We start from the raw sequence: 26,475 nt of genomic DNA, 5'->3' as shown, positions 1-26,475 counted from the left end.
TTAATGGCAGCATGAACTCGACCTGGAATGTACAAATTTGACCTTTTGTCCTAAGGAGTTGGATAGTATAAAAAATGTTCTTATTTGAGTAGTGACCTAGAAAAGGTTATATCTTCTATTACGTTGACTGTCCTCTTCCGCCATCCAGTGGTCATGTACTCACAGGATGAAGGTTTTTCGATATTTTACGACTGTAGTCATTTCTTTACGGCAAGTCGTGAAAGCAGCATGGCGACAGCAGCAAAAAGCACCAGCGACGGAGCTTCATATGAAAGTGATCAAATTAAAGATGAAGGATGTGAGGAACCGATACCGAGCCAGTGTTCGGCTCAAGAACAGAGTTCAGAATCGAAACCCGTGTGTCTTATAGTTCTAGGTATGGCAGGCTCAGGAAAAACAACTTTTGTGCAGGTAAGAATCCCCTTCTTCCATACAGGTTGACTGTACGTCTGTAATTTCGTCCTTTATTTTCCTAATATTTATCACTTCTATTATTATACTTCTAGTGATTATTTAAGGATTCATAAGGATATATGAAACACACGAACTCTCACAGTCATAATGATTTTATAATTGATCAGTTATATTTTGATATTATTGTTCTGCAGAGGCTAACAGCGTACCTGCACACCAAGAAATCTCCTCCTTATGTCATCAATCTAGATCCTGCAGTTCATGAGGTGCCTTTTCCAGCTAACATTGGTATGTGAGTGCACGTGCATCATCTACTTAAAGTCTATGGATGCTTTACCCAGTGTAATGTACATAGTAAATACATTTGTGTTTGCATGATTGTTTAACTGCATATCTGATGTATTCTATAATCTATAGTCGGTTCATATGTGATTTCCATGTCTGTTTTTCTCATAGATATCAGAGACACTGTCAATTACAAGGAAGTCATGAAACAGTATCCTTTTAATAAGCAAGTAATTGCTCCATGTTGTTTACCAGAAATTGACTGTCAGTTTGATGATCTTACTAATGCTTTGTACAAGACTCAAACATGCTAATCTTATTTAACCTTTGACTCTAATTCAGATATGGTTTAGGACCAAATGGAGGAATTGTCACATCTCTGAATCTGTTTGCAACCAGATTTGATCAGGTAGGCATGCATTTGAAGTATCCAATAGATGTCACTGTTTGGCACATGTACTTGCTCTAATGCACCTTTTCTATTCTGTCAGGTCATGAAGTTTATTGAGAAGAAACAAAGTAGTCACCAGTACGTTTGTGTTCAGTACTAAAGATTTGCCAATATATTCTCTCAGAGTCTATGAGAGGTTGGAGTCAATACATCTCATGCATTAAACGTTATTTTTGTGCAGGTATGTTTTGATTGACACTCCCGGACAAATAGAAGTGTTCACATGGTCGGCATCTGGAACAATCATAACTGAAGCGCTGGTATGTCACTCTCTTTAGACTCCCAGTTTAATTTGTATTAGGGTGTATGGCACTATTTCTTTGGAAAAGATGATTGTGAGGTTTCTTTTCAAGGCTTCCTCTTTTCCCTGTGTGGTGATCTATGTGATTGACACGTCTCGGAGTGTGAACCCAGTCACTTTTATGTCCAATATGCTCTACGCCTGCAGGTCAGTGTTATTATACGTCTGGTATTCAGTATGTTGAATTTTTTTTTTTTATTATTAAATTTTTTGTGTGTAAAATTGAATAACCGCAGTAGAAAGTGATGTCATTATTTACATTTTTTAAAAAGTGTCTTTTTTTTTCAGCATTCTATACAAGACCAAATTGCCTTTCATAGTTGTCATGAATAAGGTAAATAAAAATATGGTTTTACCTTGTGAAACAAAAATAATATTATAAATTCTTAATTTCATGGTGATTGTGAATGTGTGTTTTTCTTGTGTCTTCACCAGACGGACATCATTGATCACAGTTTTGCGGTGGAGTGGATGCAGGATTTTGAGGTTTTCCAAGATGCTTTGAACCAGGAGAGGTCTTACGTCAGTAACCTTACACGCTCAATGAGTCTGGTTCTGGATGAGTTCTACACCAACCTGCGGGTGAGTCCAAATCCTTTTGAAGAGGAAAGTTTATTAATATAGTGCCTTTACAGGGCTCGACATTAAGCATTGTCATGTGCTTGTCCTCCGGACAAGTAAATTGGTCATTCGTTTGTCCAAGTAAAAAAGTTTTTTGTTGGTAGAGAAAAAATGGCGTTTACACATGTCAAAGTTTATGTTGTATTTTTTATTTTAAGTTTGACCGATGCCCAACCTTATAGTGTACCTATGCAATCAACTCAATTCTCTGCGACAGAAATGTAAACTGCACTGGATAGAGGAGGCTTTGTCTTATGATTATTTTATGTTACGTATGGTAGTCAAATAAAGAAAAGCCTCCATTGCCATCATTTACACCTGGGATGCTCATAGTTCTATGGGATGAGATCTACTTTTTCATCACGTTATTACAGCAAGATCAACTATATAACATAAAGGCTATACATTATCACAATACCAAAATTCCAGCACTCTGTAGTGAAATTTGACGATTCTCAATACCAGCTTCAAAACCACAACAAATAGTAACTAACTAATATGTTAATTATGGAAGAATGGTTTCAAGATCTTAAGTAATTATTCAAGACTAGTAAACAGTCAGTAATAAAAGAACAATACAAAACAGCATTGAATAGAAATAATAGAACAAAAAATATAAAGTAAGAAAATTAAGTGCTTTTTTTAACAGCTTTCAAAGTTTTTAACAGCAGCAGACTATCAAGTATTCAAGAAAACATTCAGAATGAAATGCAACATTAAACTACTACAGGTCTTCACTGTATTATTATAATACATTAACACTTTTTAAAGCTACTAAAGTTACCCAGTCAATAGCAGTAAGTGTGTGTTTTCTCATTTTCTTGTTATGGTTGTTTGATATTTATAATAACACACTAGACAGCTGCAGGTAATAAGCTTAAATATATATGTGCTGACGAACTGCCTGGGAGCTCCTCCTCCCCTTCAATCAGTGGTGAACCAGGTGGAGCAAATCTTCCAGGCAATCTGGGCGTGCTAGTACCTGGCTCTGTTGTTGTCTTTAAACCGCAGTGGAAAGAGCATTGATAGCACCACAAAATCAAGGAAACGTTATCTTTGTTATCAAAGTGATTGTGCAAAACCAAGCCCTCCACAAAACTGTGAAGGACAGCCGGTAAGCGCCATATTGGCCATGAGGGAGACCGCTAATCTGCCTCAATTCAGCCACCTCACTGATGAATGCCAAGTATTACATGAGTACTGCTATGTCGATGACATCTTGACATCTCACAACTGCCGTGAAAGACTCGAAGTCATCACAAAGAATGTGGAGCTTATTCTAAAAGCAGGAGGGTTTGCACTGAAGCCTTGGGTCTTCTCAGGTCAAGGTAAAGGAGAAAGAGAAAAGGCATCACCAAATAGTGTTGTCCTGCCGAACCAGCTTAAGGAGGAAGACAACAAGGTGCTCGGTCTCGGCTACATTGTGGATGAAGACATGTTGCATGTCATGGTGAGGGTCAACTTCTCCAGGCGAAAGAAAAAGATGAGACTTGGGCAAGACTTGCTGTTAGAAGAAGTACGAGCACAGACACCAGACCCGTTGACAAGACGTGAACTGTTGAGTCAAGTTGCTGGTTTATATGACCCAGTTGGCCTGACAACGCCATTAAAGCAAAAAGGGGCTATCTTAGTCCGAAGGGCATTCCAAGAGGCAAAACCAAAGTGCAGCATGGTCAAGGACACATGGGACCTTCCTCTGTTGGATGAGCTCCACAAGGATGCAATTGGAATTTTTGAGGAGTACATCCAGCTAAGCAAAGTAAGGTTCCCAAGAGCCCTTACTCCACCAGAGGCAACAACTGAACCAGTAGCTGTCACTTTTTCAGATGTTAGTGAAAGCTCCTACGGTGCTGTCCTCTACTTGCGATGGAATTGTAACAAACAATTAATAATTCGATTAGTGGAGTCAAAAGCAAAGCTGACACCTCTAGACCAGAAGGGGGATGCAGTCAAAGCGGAACTTTGTGGTGCAGTTTTTGCAAGCCGCCTGAAAAAGTACTTTGAACAGCATACCCAGATCCAGATAAAAAGGTGGTACCATTTGTTAGACAGTCAGACTGTTCTTGGAGCTATCCAGCGTGAAAGCTATGGATTTCAGACTTTCTTCGCTAACAGAATTGGAGAGATCCAAGAAAGTACACAGCTAAAGGACTGGTGGTGGATCCCTGGACCACTTAATATAGCCGACATTATCACTCGAGGAGCTGGGCCAAAGGAACTTGATGTCCATTCAGAGTGGCAGCAAGGGCCAGAGTTTTTACATCTTCCAGAGAGTGAATGGCCAATTATGTCGTCAAAAGATGTGTCCGTGACTGCTCGAGAAAACATTAACAATATGCAAAAGAAGTCATTCGTGGCAGTACTCACAAGAGCCCAAGCGAAAAGAAGTCTTCCAAGTCTTGTGGGACGACTTCCTGCTGGTGCAGTTGTCCGAAACTTGGTGGATGAGAGGCGCTTTAGTAGTCTAAAGTGTCTAATCAAGACTGTTGCTTTTATCTGGAGAGCCGCCAAAAAGTTTATATCTGCAATAAAGTCCATTGAGAACCCAAAGTGGGAGGCGATTCCTACAAAAGGAGTTATCGCCGCCACAGAACGTCTAGAAGCAATAAGAGACATCTATCTTGTTGCTCAAGAGGGGGTGACGTTCCCAGCTACCACTACGGACCGCTTGGTTGTGTATAGAGAGCCAGAATCCGGGTTATTAGTTTGCGGTGGGAGAATCCATGGCTTCAGGGAGGATAGCGCTGCAGTTCCCCTTCTGCCTTTCAATGCATGGGTCTCTACTTTATTGACACGGGAGGCGCACGATGAGGGTCATGAAAGTGTGCCTGCAACCCTGCTGAAAATGAGGAGGAAGGCCTGGGTCATCCAAGGGAGGAAAATTGCTCAAAAGGTAGTAGAGATCTGCCTTTTCTGCAAAAAGTTAAGAGCAAGAAGGTGCGAACAAGTAATGGCTGACCTACCTCCTGAAAGAGCCACACCTGCAGCCCCGTTCGAGTTCACTACAGTCGACCTCTTCGGACCGTATCTTGTCAAGGATGACATCAAGAAGCGGGTCTCAATGAAAGTGTGGGGTGTCGTCTTCAGCTGTATGGCCAGTAGGGCAATTCATGCAGACTTGGTCAACACAATGTCGACAGAGAGCTTCTTGATGGCTTACCAACGCTTTACTGCAATAAGAGGGCACCCAAGAAGGATCTGGTCCGACCCGGGGACAAACTTTATCGGCGCCAAACCTGTTCTAAGAGAGCTGTACCAGTTCCTGGATGCTCAGAATAGAACTTCAATAGAAGAGATGTCGGCTCAAAAAGGTACCAAATGGGAGTGGACAATTCACCCTGCTGACTCACCTCACCGCAATGGGGCTGCTGAAGCTGCTGTCCGCATTCTCAAGAAGGCACTCCAGAGCCTGGGCAACAACACTGGCCTCAGCTACAGCGAGCTTCAGACAACACTACAACTTGCTGCAAACCTTGCCAACGAACGCCCAATAGACGCCAGGGTGCAGAGCCATGAAGAAAGCGTGCAGTATGTGTCACCCAACACACTTCTCCTGGGCCGGGCCTCTCCAAGTGGTGAGGTCAGAACATTTGACTTTGCAAACTACCCTTACAAGAGACTCAGAGAGATGCAGAACCAGGTTAACAAGTTCTGGAGGTCTTGGAGCCAGCTTGCTGGCCCAAACTTATTTCTGAGAAGTAAATGGCACACTTTGCATCGAAATGTTGCTGTCAGAGATATTGTCTGGTTGTGCGACCAAAACGTAGTGAGGGGTCAATTCAAGCTAGGACGGGTGGTGAGCGTCAATCCAGATACTAAGGGCATTGTTCGAGACGTGAACGTCAAAGTGGTCCAAAGCTCCTGCCTTCCTGTCACTAAACCCGCACTAAACCGGCCATCAGCCAAAGTCCTGAAAGAAGCTACCCAAACCACGGTTCTGCACAGAGATGTTCGATGCCTGGTTGTCTTGCTACCGGTTGAGGACCAAACTCAGAGCTGACCAGCAGTAGGCAGGTGCTGATTTACGATCTTTCCATCGGTTCCCGTGGGAAGATCGAGTGGGAGGTGTGCTGACGAACTGCCTGGGAGCTCCTCCTCCCCTTCAATCAGTGGTGAACCAGGTGGAGCAAATCTTCCAGGCAATCTGGGCGTGCTAGTACCTGGCTCTGTTGTTGTCTTTAAACCGCAGTGGAAAGAGCATTGATAATCACTTTATCTTTGTTATCAAAGTGATTGTGCAAAACCAAGCCCTCCACAAAACTGTGAAGGACAGCCGGTAAGCGCCATATTGGCCATGTTTTGGCTAGATGGACTTAAGCAGTGCAGTGCTAATGATGCTCTGGGAACACAGACTCTTAACTTTTGTTGACTTTGTCAAAAGTACTTTTTTGGAAAAGTAAGAAAGCCAAATTCATTGTTTGATAAAACCAAGCAACATTTGAAGTAACAAATACCACTGCAAAAAGACCTATCAAAGTCAACAAAAGTTAAGAGTCTGTGTTCCCATGGCTGTTTATTGAGTGGAATCCAGTTAGGATCTTCATGTGGAGGGACTGTCCTTTTCAAGTGGGGAATTGCACAAGAAATAAGTCACAACTTGACAATATAAGTCTGACATTTTAATACAAATCTGCTTTTTTCTCCACTGTTTACATTCCCTTCAGACATCACTATCTGTGTTTGCATGAATACCTCACCAAGACGGTCATTTTGGCTGCATTTTTAAATGTATTGCCGTTCAGGTGTGCATTAGCGCAAACATTTCCGGAACACACTCACATGTTCAGCACACACACACACATATGTCGTCGGTAAATCAAACAGGGTGCAGCTGTTACTAGATCACTAGTGAATTATAAAATTATGCACTCTGGATTATTTTAAACTGCAGAATAAGAATATTAACAAATATAGCTGGTTATTTATTTATTTATTTTTTTTGTTACTGACGTTTTAATCAGTCTGCTTGTCCGGTCGGCAAGTAAACATTTCTTTAATATGCCCCTTCAAAAATCCAATTGTCCTGATCAAGCTTTAATATCAAGTCCTGCTTTACCATGCACTCTTCCTGTTAAAAAAATTAAAACAACCATAAATGTTAACATCACAGATAGAAAAAATACACTATAGAATACGTATTTACTGTTAGTGAATACTGCATATAGAGAGTATTATTTAAAAGCCTTTGGCTTCAAGAGCTGTGCACAGTTAATTGTGACATACGGGTGATGCAAGTTCAAATCCATCTCATGACATTTCCTGATCCCACTCGGCCCGATAGTATTCAGTCCTCAGTCTTTTAATATAATGAGCCAAAAAGGCCAAAAATATATAAAAAGCATGAAATGAACATGTCTCTCTCAGTGTCTGAAATGTATTGTTGGGTTTTAAGGTCACTGTTGCAATTATTTTTCATGAGAGCATTATGCCTTTTTATATTTGTTTTCTGCAGGTTGTCGGCGTGTCTGCAGTTACAGGTTCTGGGCTTGATGAACTGTTTGTACAGGTAGCAGACGCTGCTAAAGAATATGAAACGCAAGTATACCAAAATTGTGTAATCTTTTTTTTTTTTCTTAATTTATTTACGATACTAGGTGAATTACAACTCTAGTTGTTTCCAAAAACAAAATTACAAAAAAAAACAGTGCTTTCCAGACAGCAAAAGACAATTTTTTATTCCTAAAAATGACAACAACGACAAAAAATCTGTCTTAATTTACTCTCACTTGTTTCTTTCTTACATGATAATGAGAAGTTAAGAAGTCGCAGTTACCATTCATTTTCATTGCATTTATTTTTATTTTTTCAATTTAATGAAAGTGAATGGTGACTGGGGCTAATTTTCTTCCTAACATCTCTTTTTGTGTTCCACTGAAGAAAGTCAAATGGGTTTGGAACAACATGAGGGTGATTAAATGATGACAGATTTTTCATTTTGCATAAACTATCCCTGTTAAATGTTTGGGTTAGGCTTTAGTTCCGCATAAATAAATTGCTATAGACCAATCGCAATTCAGTATGCAAATATATGCATGAAAGAAGACAAGTCATATGTCAGTATACAGATTACATTTTAAATTAATTACAGTTGAAATTTAAAATGTTTAAATAAAGTTTAAAAATACCAAATCAAGTCTTGTAAGCGTAGTAATGATAGATGTTTTATAATGACACTATGGATATGGTGAAAGATGATTGAATGCTTTTCTGCAAATAATGAATATGTTTTAATGTCTTGCAGCGAGTATCGTCCTGAGTATGAGCGTCTGCACAGAGAGCTGGTGAGTAATCGCTGGTGTGGGCTGATGTATGTGAATATAGTCATCAGTCAACTAGCCATGTCTTGCAAAGACCCATCCATCAGTGATTTAACTACCTTGTTGTTTGCATTTGAAAAGCTAATAAAATTCCCCTTTTCATTCCATGAGATAAGGTCATGTTTTACTTTTTTTAATACTTGTATCTCATTTTCAGGCTGAAGCTCAGAGTCAAAAACAAAAGGAACAGTTGGAACGCCTTCAGAAAGACATGGGAGCAGTTCCCATGGAAACCACAGCTCCTACTGGTAGTCATTCAGAATGGTCATGTATCTGTTCATTCAGAAAGATTGTTGGAACTTGATCATTTTTAATTCCTCCAAAACATTTTTAGATAATATTCAAAACGTTTATTTAACGAAGTCTTTCTGAGGACAGGCATTTTTTTAGAATGCGCACTGCAAACGTTGCTTCACCAAAAAACTATCTTTTAAATGTCCTGTATAGGGTGAATTCAGCTATTTGACAATCATCTCAATGTCAAAAGGTGGCCCAGTTTACCTGAATTCACATTTTTGTAGCAAATTTAAAAGACATATTCCTAGACTACTTAAATGGATTTCTTTTTGGTTAATGTATTGCGCTTGTTTCTAAAAAGTATCTATCCAGCAACCTTGATTATCATAATATTGCAGCTTCATACATTGTGTTATTGGTGGAAGGTCATTAACAGTGTAAGAATAAACCGATTGATGGGGTTTTTTTTTTTTTCCCACTACCCCGATTTCACGTAGCATGAAAACACTTTAACCTGCGTACTTACTGGCTTATCCAGTGAATGTAACTGTTGTGTGCATGCCTCTTCACAGTGTAACGTTGAAAGCAGAAAGTAATGTGATTATTTCAGATGTCACGTAAATGTGAATTTCTTGGTTTGAATGATTTTTTTAAATAAGCTGATTTTTGGGAGTAATCAAAGTGGAAAACTTAAAAGAATATACAGTTGATGTCAGAAGTGTACATACAGCTTAGCCAAATACATTTGTTTCACAATGAGTTTTTCACAATTCCTGTCATTTAATCATAGAAAAATTCCCTGTCTTCGGTCACTTAGGATCACTACTTTGTTTTAAGAATGTGAAATGTCAGAATAATAGTAGAGAGAATTATTTCTTTCAGGTTTTATTTCTTTCATCGCATTCCCAGTGAGTGAGAAGTTTACGTATACTTTGTTAGTATTTGGTAGCATTGCCTTTAAATTGTTTAAATTGGGTCAAACATTTTGGGTAGCCTTCCACAAGCATCTCATTAAGTTGCTGGAATTTTGATCCATTCCTCCAGACAGAATTGGAGTAACTGAGTCTGGTTTGTAATCCTCGTTGCTCGCACATGGTTTTTCAGTTCTGCCCACAAATTTTCTATTAGATTGAGGTCAGGACTTTGTGATGGTAACTCTAATACCTTGACTTTGTTGTCCCTGAGCCATTTTGCCACAACTTTGGAGGTATGCTTGGGGTCATTGTCCATTTGGAAGACCCATTTGCGACCAAGCTTTAACTTCCTGACTGATGTCTTGAGATGTTGATTCAATATATCCACATAATTTTCCTTCCTCATGATGCCATTTATTTTGTGAAGTGCACCAGTCCCTCCTGCAGCAAAGCACCCCACAACATGATGCTGTCACCCCCATGCTTCATGGTTGGGATGTTGATCTTCGGCTTGCAAGCCTCACCCTTTTTCCTCCAAATATGGCCAAACAGTTCCATTTTTTTTACCTCCGACCAGAGGACATTTCTCCAAAAAGTAAGATCTTTGTCCCCATGTGCACTTGCGAACTGTAGTCTGGTGGGGTTTTTTTTATGGTGGTTTTGTAACAGTGGCTTCTTCCTTGCTGAGCATTCTTTCTGGTTATTTTGATATAGGACTCATTTTACTGTGGATATAGATACTTTTCTACCCGTTTCCTCCAGCATCTTCACAAGGTCCTTTGCTGTTTTTCTGGGATTGATTTGCACTTTTCACACTAAACTACGTTCTATTGTTTGTACAGATGAATGTGGTACCTTCAGCATTTGGAAATTGCTCTTAAATATGAACCAGACTTGTGAAGGTCTTGTCTTATTTCTTTTGATTTTCCCATGATGTCAAGAGTCACTGAGTTTGAAGGTAGTACCTTAACAGGTACACCTCCAATTCAGTACACCACCAGAAGCTAATTGCCTAAAGGCTTGACTACATTTTCTGGAATTTTCCAAGCTGCTGAAAGGTACAGTTAACTTAGGGTATGTAAACTTCTGACCCACTGGAATTGTGATATGGTCCATTAAAAGTGAAACGATCTGTCTGTAAACAATTGTTGGAAAAATTACTCATGTCATGCACAAAGTAGATGTCCTAAATGGTTTGCCAAAACTATAGATTGCTAATATTAAATCTGTGGAGTGGTAAAAAGATGAGTTTTAATGACTTCAACCTAAGTGTATGTAAACTTCTGACTTCAACTGTATGTGTGTGGATTTAGCCAGCCATGTACCAGGTTCCTTTATCTTTGTTTATAAAATAAAAAAACATGTTCTGTATACATTGGCATATCTTGTTGTTTTATTCTTAGAAAATCCAGGTCTTAATGGACCCAGTGATCTTATCTTCAACCGTGGCAACCCAGATGAAGCTGAGGAAGAAATAGACAGTGACACCGATGATATTGATCACACAGGTGAGCTTGATACTTCAAATGGCACTTACAACCAGATGAACCATTCTTGGCGATTGGAGAAAAACATGTGCGCTGATGTGTATGTGTGCTTGTAAACTCAAGAGTACATAGTAAAAAGCCAATATAATATTTGCTTCTTTCAATGTTGTCTGTTGGAATATTGCTGCCCTGATTGCTTCATATACTGCCTGTCAAAAAAAAGGTAAAGGAGGAAGTAAATATTTATTTGGACAGCCTGTAGCTTTGATTACACTGCATGTTCGTCATGGCATTGCTTCGACAACCTTATGCCTTATGACTTGCCATTGCTTCATGCACTTGCCTTCTTACCCTTACGTGCCCATCACTTTGGAATAGGGTTGTTTAAGAAATGAGAAGCTACTCACTGCATCAGTTGGGGTTAAAAGAACTGATGCCAGCTGAAACATATTAATCACTGCAATAATGATCCAATCATAGGCTCTTAAGTATCTACTTATTTAAATCCAAACAGCAACTTTTTTTTTGGCCAGGCAGCGTATGTCACATTTTCCATGGCTAATGTTCATGTATTTGATTCAACAGTTACAGAAGAGAGTAAAGAGGCAACTGCATTCAGGAACTTCCTCCAAGAGAGGAGGGAAATAGTGCAGGTGCGCAACAAGAAGTCACAGTGATGGCAGGAATTGGTAGTCGTGTGTCTGCAGAGGTGCATCACACATTTAAGTTTGACTTCTGACCTTTGACCTCTCTGCTGTCATAACATTGGAAGACTTCTAAATGGGTTGTGGCAGCTCACTTGGACAATTTGGCATGAATCTGCTTGTGTGCTAGAGTTGTAGCTACATGCACGTGTTGCTACCATACTATACTTGGTCTGCACCGAGATTACTTTGGGAGTCCTTAGAATTGCATTTAAAAGTTTGCATTGGAATGTAATCTTATGTCATCATGCACAGATTAGTCCTCATTCAAATCAAGAATTTATTTTTTGGCATATTGTATTTATCTGTTCTAAAACCTATATGTATCCATTAATGAAAACCCATAATATTTCCTTCGAAACTTGGAACACAAACTAAAACATAGGCAGTTTCTTTGTTGAAAATGTACTGACTGTATCCATACAATTCTGAATATTATAAAGTTATGTTTCTATTGTGGGAAATAAAATATTTTTATACATATACAAGATCAAGTCAAGTGGTTTTTATTGTCGTTTCTACCATGTACATTTAGTACAGTACACAGAGAGACGAGACAACGTTCCTCCAAGACCATGGTGCTACATAAAAAACAACATAGGACAAACACAGGACCACATGAGACTACACAACTAAATAAAATACCTATATAATGTGCACGCAAACATGTGCAAAATGTACGGGACAGTACAAGAAATCTGCCTTATACTATGTCCTTAATAAACAAAAGTGTTCACTGGTTAATAATGAATAGAGCAGAGTGTGTGCTGGGATGGAATGTGGGCAGTAGTGTTATTGCAGCCATATGGCAGAATGATCCAGTGGGTGTAGAGACTGAGGGATTCAGATTCACCATCTTCAGCTGCTCTGTTTCATGAATTAAGATTCTTTAAGACCTTCACATGTGTGAACTACCACTCGAAGACCTTCAGCTAACAATCTATTTGAATGTGAATCCGGAAAAGTTAACAAAGTGTTAAACAATCACTTTAGATTTACCCCTTATATGCTTCTGCATGCAATCTGAAATTGAACTTGAGTTGCATTTGATTGATTGAAAAAGCATTAAATAATTACTATATTAAAAGAATATCTCAGCTCTGTAGGTCCATACAATTCAAGTCAAAAGGGTCCAAAACTTTGAAGCTCAAAAAGCACATATAGGCAGCATAAAAGTAATCTATATGACTCGCCCGACCCCACCCTAATTCTAATCCTATGGATTTGGATTAACCTTCAAGAAACAACCAGAAGCAACTTTCTCCCATCACAATATGACTCCAGAGGTTAAATACGTGACTTCAGAAGCAATATGATAGATGTTGGTGAGAAACTGATCAATATTTAAGTAATTGTTTTACTATAAATCTCCACTTTCAAACAGCCCTCCTAAGACTTCTATTGTTTTTGACGATTCACATTCTTCATGTAATATCGCCAGTGGGCAGGGAGGAGAATTTGTGGTAAAACAAGTACTGATCCGTTTCTCACCCACACCTATCATATTGCTTTTGAAGATGTGGATTTAACCACTGGAGTTGTATGGATTACTTTTATGCTGCCTTAATGTGCTTTATTGAGCTTCAACTTTTCAGACCCTGTTGACTTGCATTTTGTGGAGATACAGTGCTGAGATATTCTTCTACAAATCTTTGTTTATGTTCAGCAGAAGATAGGATAACCTGGTCATTAATGAAAGAAAATCCTACATATATGGGATGGAATGCTGGTGAGTAAATGATGAGAGAATAAAACATTTTGGGTGAACTGTTCCTTTAAGAGCATCATAGACAGCATCCAAATTCTGCATGCTCGAATTCTTGCCTAGAAGTTTCTCACAGTGTAGTCGTGAACAAATGCACACATACTTTCTCTGTCTGTCTGGGTGACTCATCAAGGCATGTAGGTCGTGTGGCAAACCTAACAAGTGGCAGTTGCCTTTGGATTTTCACAGTGAGTCATGATGTGGCTGAATTTACCAGCGCTCCATCTTAACACCCCTGCCTGCTGCCACCACACAAAAACAACGAGAGTCAGGATGAGTTGAATGAATCAAAGCGGGAAGTGTCAGAACGCCTGCTAGAATTGCATGTCTGGCGAGATGTAAAAGTCAATTATAACTGGTTTGTACCAGTCTACGGTTGTTAGATTTATTTATGTGTAAGGTCAATGAAGCATTGCGTAATTTTTCATTCTTGGATTAGGACATCATTGTACATAGTCGTCAAATTACACAAAAAATATTTGTTGGTAAAATTATCATGAGTAAAGTATCAACTGTTTGTCTAAAGCACCTGTACAGGCATTTGCACTGCCAAATAGTGGTTAGAGTGGTGAAGAAGGACAGAATCTCTGTTGGTATTACATATTGAAACACTGAGATGTCTGAAATGCTATACTAATCGTACTATTTTTGCAGTATGTTTACTGTGCTCTGTATGCATGGAAACATTTAATGACCTACAACTTTTACCAAAATTAGCAGTGGAGCTCTGTATGGAACACTATCTTACAATGCACTCAACTTGACCTCTTACTTTCAGTGTGAGAAAGGAATACAGGTACTTACTGCATACTATGCAGTCTGCAATGATTACTCTCTTCTATTTAAATAAAATAATATGTGAAAATGCACACTGCAACGAGAAAACATTTCAAACACTAGTATTCTATGTTGTCACATGACCTTGCCATGTACTTTTACTTCAGTAAATGGCATGTCGTTATCATCTTGAATGTAAAAAAGATTATTTGGGATTTTTATTCCATTTTTGTTTTATGCTGTGTATGTTTTGTGTTTTTATGTTAATGGCAGTCTGGGTTAAATAAGGAGTCAAGAAATCACAACTTCGATTCATTCGTCACACTGGAAATGGATGATTTGATTTGACTCTGACTCCCAAAATGTAAGACAATTTAAAACAAAATGGGATTAAAAATGCAAAATGTATTTATTTATTTTGAAAAAAATTTGTTAATCCCCTTTTCCCCCATTTGGAATCCCCAGTTCCCACTACGTTGTAGGTCCTCCTGGTGGCATGGTTATTCACCTCAATCCATGTGGTGGAGGACAAGTCTCAGTTGCCTCTGCTTCTGAGACCGCCAATCCTCTCATCTTATCACGTGGCTTGTTGTGCATGACACCATGGAGACTCTCCATGAACCACACACAACTTACCACATGCCCCATTGAGAGCGAGAACCCCTAATCATGACCACAAGGAGGTTACCCCATATGACTCTACCCTCCCTAGCAACCAGGCCAATTTTGTTGCTTAGGAGACTTGGCTGGAGTCACTCAGCACACCCTGGTTTCGAACTTGCAACTCCAGGGGTGGTAGTCAGGCTCAATACTCACTTATGTTTCTTAAATGATGACTCTGAATGTGTTTTTAAAGATTTCCTGTTTCAGTGGCATAACCAAAATTAAAGGCTTATAACTTGACCCTACTTGCTATTTTTGTCAAGTGTTTGGTAACATCGTAAAGAAAACGTTTCACATTTTATAATTAATGAAACATTCTGAGACTCTCAGCCAAAAAACTGCTTAAATATTAATTTATTTTTCTTATTTGACATTATATATCTCTGGGTGTAAATAAGGTGGCTCCGAAAAACTACTTTTTTCTTAATTTTTTTCCCCCAATCATGTCAACTGTATCTGAGCAAAAATGTGTTGATACAACAAAGCAATCTTTAGTAATAGCATTACAAAAATAATTTATCAGTGTCCAAAACATCTCCAAACAAATAAAACATAATAGTTGTACATAAGACCTAATTACATTTGCAAACACAACAATTACTAAAGGTATGCGTATCATAGAGATGTGATTTTTCAATGAGTCTACTTAACTGAGTTTGTCATTTACTTGGCGCCATCTCCTGGTGGCTATATGTAACTTTGTGCTTCGTGTGGATTATCTAATGATCTATGTATTCGATTGCCTTGTGTGTGGGCTTGTTTGAAAGATAATCACTTCCTGTAAGTAATGGTATGTGATATTGTATGTTCTGTTTCGTTTTTGTAAATGTATAAGTGAACATGCGACATATAAGCAACACCTGCATAATTGTAAAAGACATTTACTGATTACTCGCTATATTTTTTACAGTGATTAATACAAATAGGCTGGTTGTGTTCAACTCTTGGAGAGCTTTCCAACAATATATGACACATGGCTCTTTGATGACACATCGCTATATACAGTGCAATATCTTTTTTATATAAATTATCAAAATGGAACACTTATGATTTGTCTGCAAATTTCAAAGCACTTGTTCCGTTTTGGTCTTAATGCCTGAATGTGCTGGAAAATAGAGCTTCGAAGCTTTCAAATGATGTGTTGGTCAAGACAGTAGTTATTCATATTTTTTGGAGGGGCCCATCAAAGCCTAAAGGGTAACATTTAACATTATGTTCTACATACTGTTTCACATCCAATTTGTTTTTCAAATAGTATGCTATTCATTATGTATTAATAAGTGTGCAGTAAAAATGATCTACTCCACATTTGTATTTGCATGTGATGTCATCTTTTGTTCTGTGTTTATTGAGCACAATCAACTGCAAGTGAACAAAATGCCCAAACATGTTGTGTGTTTTTACAGTAAGTCCAGACCAGATAGATACTGACAACCAGAGTTAAAAGCTATGACTCATATAGCATGTGACCCATTAGAGTGATGTCATGCCCTGAGTTTAGAGTCTGCAGAAATGACCCACTCTCACAATTCAAAGAGTCCTTCACACCTTGAAGCCAAATTACATAAATACAAATTGGCAAATGGGGTAAACCTGACAAACTGGTTAAACCAGACAACATTTGGACATAAACATATGCAAAAAAGCACGATCATAATTGCAAAATCAATGTAGCATTCCAGTGCCTCAAAAATAAATGGGTCTTATTCAGACTGTGCTATTGTATTTCATCCTTAATTTAGATCAATTTAGATTTGTGTAAATCTAGCAAACTTATATTTTCATTTAGTCAATTTTTTAAATGTATAACATTATTCCTTTGTGTTATATTACTCTTTAATAAAAAAAACTAGTGATATGGCTTCAACTTCAGCTTCCAAGGGAGTGAAAGTAATTTAGCATCTTTCTCTCTTCTGACTGCCGTAATCCATCTTTCACTTCTTTTTATTTTAATCTCATGGAATAGTGGATTTTTTATTTGGCTGCTGGAGCAAATGGGAATACAAAAGTAATATTTAATTTGGTCTCAGATGTACTTCGATAGAAATGTACCCATTGTTTTCTTTCATGTTCCAAACCCAGAAAACGTGCAAAGTGTACATTGGCAACATGACCGTGGCAATTACATTTTTTTATGATATGGAGTTTTAGTATGACGGATTCACAAAAATGACCCAAAATTATGATGGAAACAAAAAAAAAAAAACACTGCTAGAGAAGTAAACTTTTTCATTTGTCTATTTGGACTTTTGACCCATATCCTTATAGTTACATAAGTTAAGCCCTTGTGACAACTTATGTATCTGTCATTTTGATATGTACAGTAAAGCGTCTCACCATTAAAAGATTATATTAATATGCATCTCAAGGTTACTAACCTAAACATAAGTAGAGATTGTTACTTTGCATTTGTATAGTCCAGAAGGACAATTAATTATTAACTGTATTGCACTGTATTATTCAGGAGGAGCTTGTCAGAATGAAGTTATCTCAATATGTTCAGCTATAATTCATTTTGAACACTATAATATTCCTCTTAAGCAAAGCACATCGATCATTCTGTCTCAAGAATCACAAGTCATAGACTACAGTGTTACTCGTGTCAGGGGGCGGGCCCCCCCCCCCGGGGGGGGGCATTGTTGTGGGGAGATTTGCTATAATTTTTTTGTTATTTTCACCTGGTGGGCACTAAATGGGCAAAAACATATCATTGAGGATGTTAACATTCTAATTACACTGATTATGCTTCATAAACTGTTTAAGCATAAACCAATCAGCACACATTGAATTATGCCCTTTACCCTGAATTCATTCTGCCTGTAAACACCTTTACCGGTGTTCTTACCAGCTTATCCAATGTGTGCAAGTGCTGCAAAACCATAGGGACCAGAATATCATCGAACATTTTAGTGTAGGCTCTGACATGGGCTCGTAAGCAACCACCCAGAACACCCTATCAACAGTATAGCAATGTATTAAAAAATACTGAAAACAAATTAGAAACCACATAGCAATGCCTTTGCAAACACCCATAACACCCTAGCAACAGGCAAGCACAACTTACATTTTATTCAGAAAATGCATAAATGTAGTTATTTATGTTATGCCAAAAATATAGAGATATGGATTTTTGACAGTTCATGCTTGGTATATATAATTAGCTTCATCATCATCCTCACTAATGCTTGTCTCATCCTCTCTGATGCTTCTCAGGTCAGGCCTACTGGAAACTGCATCATTCTGACTAGAGAATCTCTTCTGATTGGCTGGAAATTACATCATAGCAGAGTTACCAGTGATGATCAGGCTTTCCTTGCAGGCACATTGTTTTCTTCCACTGCCCCCCCCCCCCCTATTCACCCATCTCTTTTTGTTTTTACATTCTGGTTACAGTTCATTTAGGACACCTTTTGCAAACAATTTCCTTTTGTTCTTGTCTTTGTTATTGATTAAAGTAATCTCGTTTGCTGCATTTTTCACTCTGTTGCCATGTGAAACCCTGTATGCATGCGCTCGAGTCTCCACCTAGCAGGCAGCTGGATGACATCATTGCCAGAGTGTGATTTGAATAGCACATGAGAGCTTCAGTCTCCCCTCCCCCTGCGGCCCCCTCCAGTGATCACATCCACCAATGCGAGGCATAAAAGAAGCCCACCGAGCTTCAACACCCGGCCAGTTTGTATGGGTGGGAGATCCTTTATGCGGTATTGCACAACTTATCTGCTTACATTGTATTACTAGAGCTCAAATAGATGTTTTTTGCAGGCAAACACTGCTTTTGCTCTATTTACTTTGAAATTAAGGCATTATAACTTGGTTGGAGAAGTATGACAGTTAATTGTGTTTTGTGTGGGGTGACGTCAGGGTTTTTAGATGGTTGTTATGCCACTGGGAAATAAAGCAGGTACAGTGTGTTCTCTTCTGCCATTTTCAACATCCATATCAGACCACTGGGAGCATTTCCACCTCTACTTTACCTGAGAGAATTCAACCTTGTTGTGCTTTCAATATGGCACAGCAAACAGGTTCATATAACCACCTTAGAAGCCTGATGCTAAACTCTTAAAACTTCACGCAAGCTTTGATGTTGTATTTCTGAAAGTAACACTTCAAATCCTGTTACAACATTTTTGTACCCTCAAAATGTTGTGTAATGCTGTCAGAAACCATTTATTTGTAAAATTAGAAAAGTGACATGCATTTTTGTCCATTTAATTAACCTAAAAAATAATAATAATTCAGTCATCTTTTACTCACCCTCGAACTCCAAACCGTATGACTTTATTTCTTCCATGTGACACAAAAGGTAAATATTTGAAGAATGTTTTGGCCTGTTTTTGGAAGTGTAAAGTAATGACACCATATTTGATTTGAAAGCTGCAAAGGTGAAGATTATCAGTTAATAATGACTTACATTTGGGTCTGTTCTTCACACAAAGCAATTGTATGGCTGCAGAAATCTTGGAATGAAGGGCATGTGTCATATGTACCGCTTTTAGGATACTTTTATGGTCCTTTTTGTAATTTTGGAGCTTGACAGCCTCATCCCCCATTCACTTTCATTATGCAAAAGAAAAAATCCACTTTTTGTGTTTCACTGAAGAAAGAAAGTCATTCAGGTTAGGAAGCAACATCTAATTGAATAAATGGTAAAAAAAAAAAAAAAAAAAAAAAAAAGTGAACTATCCCTTTAATTTTCTACAAACTGTCTTAAAATGTGAAAACCCCATTTATTGAGTTGGCACTGCACCAGTGCCACAGATGGACCTCAAACAGGCCCGGTCTGTCTGCCTCCAGATAAGCATGTTGGCAAGGATACTGTATCATAGTAATCCACAGGACTGCAGCCATGAGTGAGTGTGTGGATGACACATACATCACTGTCCTCCTCCATTTTTAGACATGACATTTCAAACAGCTTTGAAACCAAACAGAACTGGTTTAACACAGGATTCTGCACATAATTAAATTCTAAACTGAGTCAAATTAAAAAAAGAAACGCATCTGCAAAGCAAAACAGGTTTTCAAGTCTTTATATTTGCTTTTGGTCAAGATTTGCTGTTTCCACTTGCTAACAGTTAGTTCTCAGATATCAAAAAATATTATTATTGTACATTCTGTTTCCTTTTTAAATGTATTAATTTATATTTAATCATTTCTTTATTATTTAAAAATTAGTATGATTCTTCTGTTTATAACGGCATAAATCTATGCTCCCTCCATTTCTGTTTCTCAACAAAGAGTTAACCACCCCCTATCTGCACTCCCAACCATTCCAGCCCATCAGAAGCTTGCATCCCTCTCGGCCAATCACAGAGCTGGAAGGTGATGTCATGCTTTATCTAGCAGAGGTGGTGCTGATGCTGCCAGGTTGAGCATCCAAACAGCAGCAGACTGTCAGACTGAGTGTGAGGACAAGACAGACAGAATCACGCACTTAACCGGTGAGTTAAGGTGAATATCATCTAATAGCATAATTTACTATTTAATGCATTTGCAGGACAAAGAGAGAATGCTTTGTCAGAAGGTGACTAGACTGATGTTATGTTTATCTTTAAAGAAGTTATTTTCATACTACTAGGCAGATTATGTTTATTTCTAATTTGCAACTATATATATATATATACTGTATATACTGTATATTTTGTGGCATGCCCTACATTATTTTGCATTTCAGAATTGCAATGCAATCTTTGCACGTTTCTGAACAAAAATGTTATACTTTGGGCAGCTAGGATTATAGAACTTAATATGTTTACATAAATTGTATTATATGCATATACAAATTTGTTTGCATTGTTGATTTTGGCATCTTTTAAGTATCTTAATTCCACATCAGGACTCTATTATTATCAATTATGAGAGCAATCATGCAGTGTTGTGCTTTATTATAACATTGTTCTAATGCAAAGTGCATTGCATTGGCTAGTGCTATGTGGAATATAGGGGCAAAGTGGAAAAAGTGCATTTATAAAGTGGCATGTAGAGAAAAGCATTCATTTCAATGTAGGTGGCGCTCTTGGAGGTCCTGCATTGAGTGTGCTCTGATTATTGTTGTAGGTGGTTCTGCGAGGTGTGATTATGTGTTGGTGGTGCAGAAGGCCACAGCCCCTGCATAGAGCTGCGTGCCTCTGATTTTAAAACAAGATATTTTTTCAATTAGAAAGCAGTGGGTGGTTAAGAAAATGCTTTGACGCGCATTATAAATAACAAAGAAATGTGTAAAGATTGTAATGTAAAATGTTATAAATCTATTTATTTTACTTTTCTAAGACTGATAAAAAAATTATTGAGAATAGCAATGCAAGATTTTTGCTGAACTCTAAACAAAAGCATGTGTTATTTATTAAATAAGCTGTGTTGCTGGCATTCATAAAACGGGAGCTAAATTAGTTTATCATGCCTGCAATTCTATGACAAAATGGGTGTAATAATCCATATTTGAGTGTTCAGTTTGTGAGCCATTTAATTGTGGATAGCTGGTATATATACATATGGTATGTATATAGGTCTATGATAGTACATATTAAATGGAAAGAAGGGCATCTTTGTACTGACGACTAAAAGTTTTTAATTTAATATATAGTTTAAGCCCATGCATGCACTGAAAATGGTTTCAAAGGTTTTAGCATGTGCAGCAATCGTGAGCGTGGGAAATGAGGGGGCACAGGGAGGACAGAGGCATAGAAAAAGAGACAGATAGAAAAGGCGCGTAGGCTGAAAGACATTCAGAAACCTTGAACAACTCTGAGATAATCTTTGCAAAATATTGCCTCATGTAAATTACTTTTATCTTTATGTGTTGCTTGCTTTGTTTGGTGGTTTTGAATAGATTTTTTTTAAGGTTTAAATGTTACAGCAAGCATATTGTTGTGTATTATGTTGTGTTAGATTTAGCAGCTTTCTGTCTTAAATTTAAGTGGGATTTGTGTTTTGCCTATATAATTGTTCCTGTGCATTTGCTAATGATAAAATGCAGTAGTTGTCTAAACTAAGTGGGACTTTAATGTAAGGACAAAGACATATCCTGAAGAATCGATAGACTGTGGTTTCTGATTACATCATCTTTCCTGTCTCCTCTAGGATCAGCTGAGTTGCCTTGGTGAACTTGAAGGAAAGATGACTCTTGCAGGTATGTGTGAGAAAATGTGTAAGTCCACCTGCCTGATCGCATGTGCTCTTGTTAGTATTTGATCAGGCATAAGGAATTATGTGTGATATCACAGCATGTCATCAGTGGCGTTGCTCAAAATAACTTGTCTCTCTCTCTCTCTCTCTCTCTCTCTCTCTCTCTCTCTCTCTCTCTCTCTCTCTCTATCTCTCTCTCCTGCAGCGTACAGAGAGAAGATGAAGGAGCTCCCCCTAGTGTCTCTGTTCTGCTCCTGCATTTTGCCAGAACCGCGGGAAAAGACCACAAAGAAAACACAAGGTACCTTCAGCCCCTTTATAGGTTTCATCTAAAAATATATTTCTTTAAGTCACACATATGTCACAGATTAAAGCTTGTCAATGCATTTTTAGGGAATGCAAACTTTAGGAGTTTTAATGTTTTTATTTATGAATGTTACTTCATTTAAGTCAGTTGCATAAATTCATCTTTTGTTAATTATTCGGTGAATCTTATGAAACCTGTCTAGAATATTGTTCAGGTTAAATTACAAGACGAAATCAAAATAAATAAATAAGAAGTTGCACATAATGAATGCATTTTTAGGACCACAAGACCTTTATTTTGTATTTTTTTTGCATTGCAAAAAAATTTCCATTCCATTTCTTACTACTGTAATGCAATAATAATAATAGTTTTTTTTATTGCAATAATAGTTTTGTTTATGCAATATATACTGTACATTTTGTACACTAGCCTATATGTATGTGACCTGAATATGTTTTTTGTGAGATTCATCTTTTCTTTGTTGGTCCTCTGTTTTAGATGTAGTGGATCTCAACCTGGGCATTATTAAAGACATGGAGGTCATTGAGATAAACAAGCGATCATCTGGTCAGGCCTTTGAGGTCATCCTCAGACCACCATCCTTTGACGGTCAGAGAGAGTTTCATCCCACCTTCCCACCACGCAGGGACCCCTCGTTGGAAGAGATCCAGAAAAAACTAGATGCAGCTGATGAGAGAAGAAAGGTATTCAGAAAGGAAATGTAGTTTTCACTTGTATGTCTATTACAAAGTAAAACTGTTCCTGAATATTTAGCATCCTGTACCTGAAATTTTAAATAGACGTGTGACAACTTATGATGGAAAATTGTGTTTCAATCAGAAGTGCAGTATATATGTTTTGAGGTGACATACTGTGGAGTCTCATATTGTTTTTCTGCCCTTTCAAACCCATCAGTGTCAAGAATCTGAGCTTCTGAAGCACTTGGCTGAGAAGAGAGAACATGAACGGGAGGTGGTCAAGAAAGCCATAGAGGAGCACAACAACTTCATCAAGATGGCCAAAGAAAAGCTGGATCAAAGAATGGAGATGAACAAAGAGAACAGGGAGGCCCACATCACCGCCATGTTAGAGCGTCTCCAGGAGAAGGTACATTCATTTTTGACATTCTGAACCAGTTCTATATTTAAAGATGCAATGTGGATCTTACGCATCACTAGTGGCGCCAAACGTAATTGCAATCTGTCTGTTTTGGACTAAGATACAATATTAGCCCAACTAATGCCACAAGTTTATGTGCAAATTTGCAATATGAGTCCTCAATATTTTCATACATTTTCCTGGAAGACTGAAAATAAGTACATTTTATCAACATTGAAGGTATATTCCAGGTTCAATACATGTTAAGCTCAATCAACAGCATTTGTGGCATAATGTTGTTTACCACAAAAATAACTTCTCCCTCCTTTTATAAATAAAAAAGCAAAAAATCGAAGTTACAGTGAGACACTTACAATGGAAGTGAATGGGGCCAATTTTTGGAGGGTTTAAAGGCGGAAAGTACGAAGCATTTAATTTTATAAAAGTGCTTACATTAATTCTTCTGTTAAATCTTGTGTAATATCTGAGCTGTTTAAATCATAATTTTAACAGTCATTTTAGGGTTTTGGTGTTTACAACGTGACATTGTCACCGCAACAAAGACCACAGATTTTTACACCATTTGTTTTCTTTTTTTTTTTTTAAAAAAAGGAGGGACAAGTCTAAATAATTTTTGTGGTAATCAACATTATGCCACAAATGCTATCAATCAAACTTAACTTGTATTAAACCCATAATATTCCTTTAACAAGTACATTAGCATATACTGTAGTTAGCTTTAAAGCTAACTGACATGGACTAAAACCCACAAAACTCAAATTTCATTAATTCAACAAATCAGTAATTCTGTCATTGCTTTATTAAAAGAGCTATTATTTAAACATTTTTCTTCTCTGTCTTTTGTTTTTCCAGGACAAACATGCTGAGGAGGTGAGGAAAAACAAGGAACAGTTGGAAATGGACTGGCAGTAGAATGAAAGAGAATCAGGAGCTTTTCCTGTCCAGATTATGTATATTATAAATAGTGCCTAGCCAGTCCTAGTTAGGATAAGAATGGCTGCATTGGATATGTTAATGGTTACAAGACCTATGTTACGATATGTGCAACCAAAGAACAAGTACACTTGTGTTTGCTGCTGGACAAAATGCTTTGTGTATCATGTAGATGTTGAATTGGGCATCATGATTGCCGCCAAACTGCTAGGAAAAAAAAGAATAAGAAAAACTTTCTAGAACCACATACTGTAGTTTAGACCATAGTGAGTCATATTATGTATGAGTCATCATCATCGCACATACCTTAAGTCTTTAGTATACAGTAGCTTTGCATGTACTGATGGGGCAAAGATAAAATAAAGATAAAAATCTAGGTAGAAATGGAAACTAGATAAACTAAGATATGTTTTTGTGTTGTACGGCTATAAATTAAAAGTTTGTACAGTTTTTGCTGTATTCAGAGGTGATGTGTTTGTAGTACTATAGTTTAACTTTGTATTTATACTTAGTATTAATGTATGCAGTAATCCAGCTAAACTACTATAAATACTATAATGTATTAATGTGGCCACAATCTATGTTTTTCGTGTTTACATGATGTGATGCAGTTGATAAAACATGTGAAAAGCCATTTTTAGTGTGACTGTGGTTTTTGCCGTTCCTAATCGTTGTATTTCTGAACTTATGTTCCAGGTGCCTTGAGGTCTTCTCACAACACATGCTGATCATATAGGAGACCATTCACCAAAGGACTGACTATCATGCTAAGCTTATTAGCTTGGAACATAAGAGATCAGGACTCTGAAAGCAGATTATGATATTGTTATATCGTTGTAAGGTACGATGGCCATGTTTTCAGATGAACAGAACTGGCCAGACAACAAAGATTGTGATGGAATCTTTACTACCTTAATCTGAGAAAACACGGAGATGTGTTGCTGAGCTCGTATGCCAACAGTGCCAAAAATGAGAGAATGTGAGTGGTAACTTTGTGTGTTCGTGAGTAGATGGGTGACGCTTGAAAGGTTTCATGTACTTTGATCATGTGGATGCAGTCAATCTGTTGAACCTCTATTTTTGGTAAACTGCTTTTGCCGCTGTACATATGTTCACATGCCTCATAATCAGCTGGTGTCTGATTTGTATATATATATTCAATGCTGTATAGAAATTGTAAAATATTTTTTAGAGGCAGTGAAAATTAAAGGACTGCTGGTATGTTTTTGTCCTTGTGACTTTTTCAGGGCCATTATAGTGTGAAACATTTGATATATGGATTTATATTTTATAAAAGTGCTTCAAAGATAACACACTGAAAAAAAATGTTGACTTAACCCTTGTGCAACCTTTGGGACATTTTTGTCTTTTTCATTTAATTTTTTTTCGATCATTTTGGCTGTTTTAATGCCAACGGCATACATTTTGCCAAATGTGTGTCTTTTTCAACCTCAAGGAACAGTTCCTATAATACATCTATAATACACTGTGTACACAACATAGTTACAATCAGGACCTTAAGGACAAAATGTCCCCATTGAAACCAATGAAAAATGCAATATTTGATCCAAATGCCATTAAAGCATAAAATCATGAATTATATGATATTATGCTTTCATTCCAGAGCCCTGGTTTCAAAATTTAAATGTTTAATATTTTCCACCAGATGGTGCCATTTTTCTCATGTTTAGCCTATGGAGCAAATACATGCTTTTTCCCTATTTTCTGTTTGCTGTATTATAGAATGCTGCAGGCCAATTCAATAAATGATGCAGCCAAGTTGTGAGGGTGTGGTGCTATGGATGTCAGAGTGTGATTTGTATGTGTGTATTGAGAAATGTGTGCGTGTGTATGTGTGTGTGTGTGTGTGTAAAAACAACAGTGGCATTATATAAACAAACTGGTATTTAAAGAGTTAAAATCCTTAAAATGAATGAATATTTGGTCATTATGATCAGGACTGATGTTGGTTAATAACTCATTGAAAGTAGAAAAAATATGAATTTATAATATTATTATCGCAGTTTTTTGACACGGACATTATTGTCCTCT

At 37.6% G+C, this 26,475-nt stretch overlaps 2 protein-coding genes across 7 annotated transcripts; both read left to right on the top strand.

Moving 5' to 3' along the window:
• The first annotated feature begins 224 nt into the window (after positions 1-224).
• Positions 225-12,187, top strand: gpn1 (GPN-loop GTPase 1). Its single transcript, XM_052145629.1, has 14 exons — positions 225-411; positions 609-702; positions 871-910; positions 1,042-1,108; positions 1,191-1,228; positions 1,332-1,410; positions 1,504-1,598; positions 1,740-1,785; positions 1,887-2,033; positions 7,525-7,607; positions 8,314-8,353; positions 8,547-8,637; positions 10,944-11,048; positions 11,613-12,187. The coding sequence occupies exons 1-14, from the start codon at positions 229-231 to the stop codon at positions 11,702-11,704; spliced, it is 1,200 nt and encodes a 399-aa protein (XP_052001589.1). The 5' UTR covers positions 225-228; the 3' UTR covers positions 11,705-12,187.
• A 1,068-nt stretch (positions 12,188-13,255) lies between these two features.
• LOC127656551 (stathmin-4-like) lies at positions 13,256-26,195 on the top strand. 6 transcript variants are annotated; one of them, XM_052144934.1, is made up of 8 exons: positions 13,256-13,460; positions 18,150-20,380; positions 22,020-22,068; positions 22,270-22,365; positions 22,870-23,075; positions 23,287-23,478; positions 24,343-24,360; positions 25,120-26,195. In XM_052144934.1, the coding sequence occupies exons 3-8, from the start codon at positions 22,056-22,058 to the stop codon at positions 25,126-25,128; spliced, it is 534 nt and encodes a 177-aa protein (XP_052000894.1). In that variant the 5' UTR covers positions 13,256-13,460; positions 18,150-20,380; positions 22,020-22,055; the 3' UTR covers positions 25,129-26,195. The 6 variants fall into 6 exon arrangements, with proteins under 6 accessions (XP_052000894.1, XP_052000892.1, XP_052000890.1 ...); XM_052144932.1 differs by lacking the exon at positions 25,120-26,195 and having other exon boundaries at positions 18,150-18,621; positions 20,216-20,380; positions 24,343-25,081; XM_052144930.1 differs by lacking the exon at positions 25,120-26,195 and having other exon boundaries at positions 18,150-18,621; positions 20,178-20,380; positions 24,343-25,081.
• The last annotated feature ends 280 nt before the right edge of the window (positions 26,196-26,475 follow it).

This window comes from Xyrauchen texanus, chromosome 16, assembly GCF_025860055.1.
Source record: "Xyrauchen texanus isolate HMW12.3.18 chromosome 16, RBS_HiC_50CHRs, whole genome shotgun sequence".
NCBI lineage: Eukaryota > Metazoa > Chordata > Actinopteri > Cypriniformes > Catostomidae > Xyrauchen > Xyrauchen texanus.
The sequence above is the reverse complement of the archived record's forward strand: the minus strand, read 5'-3'. Positions and strand labels throughout refer to the sequence as shown.

Coding starts and splice junctions, on each gene's coding strand:
- gpn1 (XM_052145629.1), top strand. CDS start 229: ATGGCGACAGCAGCAAAAAGCACCAGCGACGGAGCTTCATATGAAAGT. Junction 1,109..1,190: donor TTGCAACCAGATTTGATCAG/GTAGGCATGCAT, acceptor CTATTCTGTCAG/GTCATGAAGTTTATTGAGAA. Junction 1,411..1,503: donor CAATCATAACTGAAGCGCTG/GTATGTCACTCT, acceptor TTTCTTTTCAAG/GCTTCCTCTTTTCCCTGTGT.
- LOC127656551 (XM_052144932.1), top strand. Junction 22,366..22,869: donor GACCACAAAGAAAACACAAG/GTACCTTCAGCC, acceptor CCTCTGTTTTAG/ATGTAGTGGATCTCAACCTG. Junction 23,479..24,342: donor TAGAGCGTCTCCAGGAGAAG/GTACATTCATTT, acceptor TTGTTTTTCCAG/GACAAACATGCTGAGGAGGT.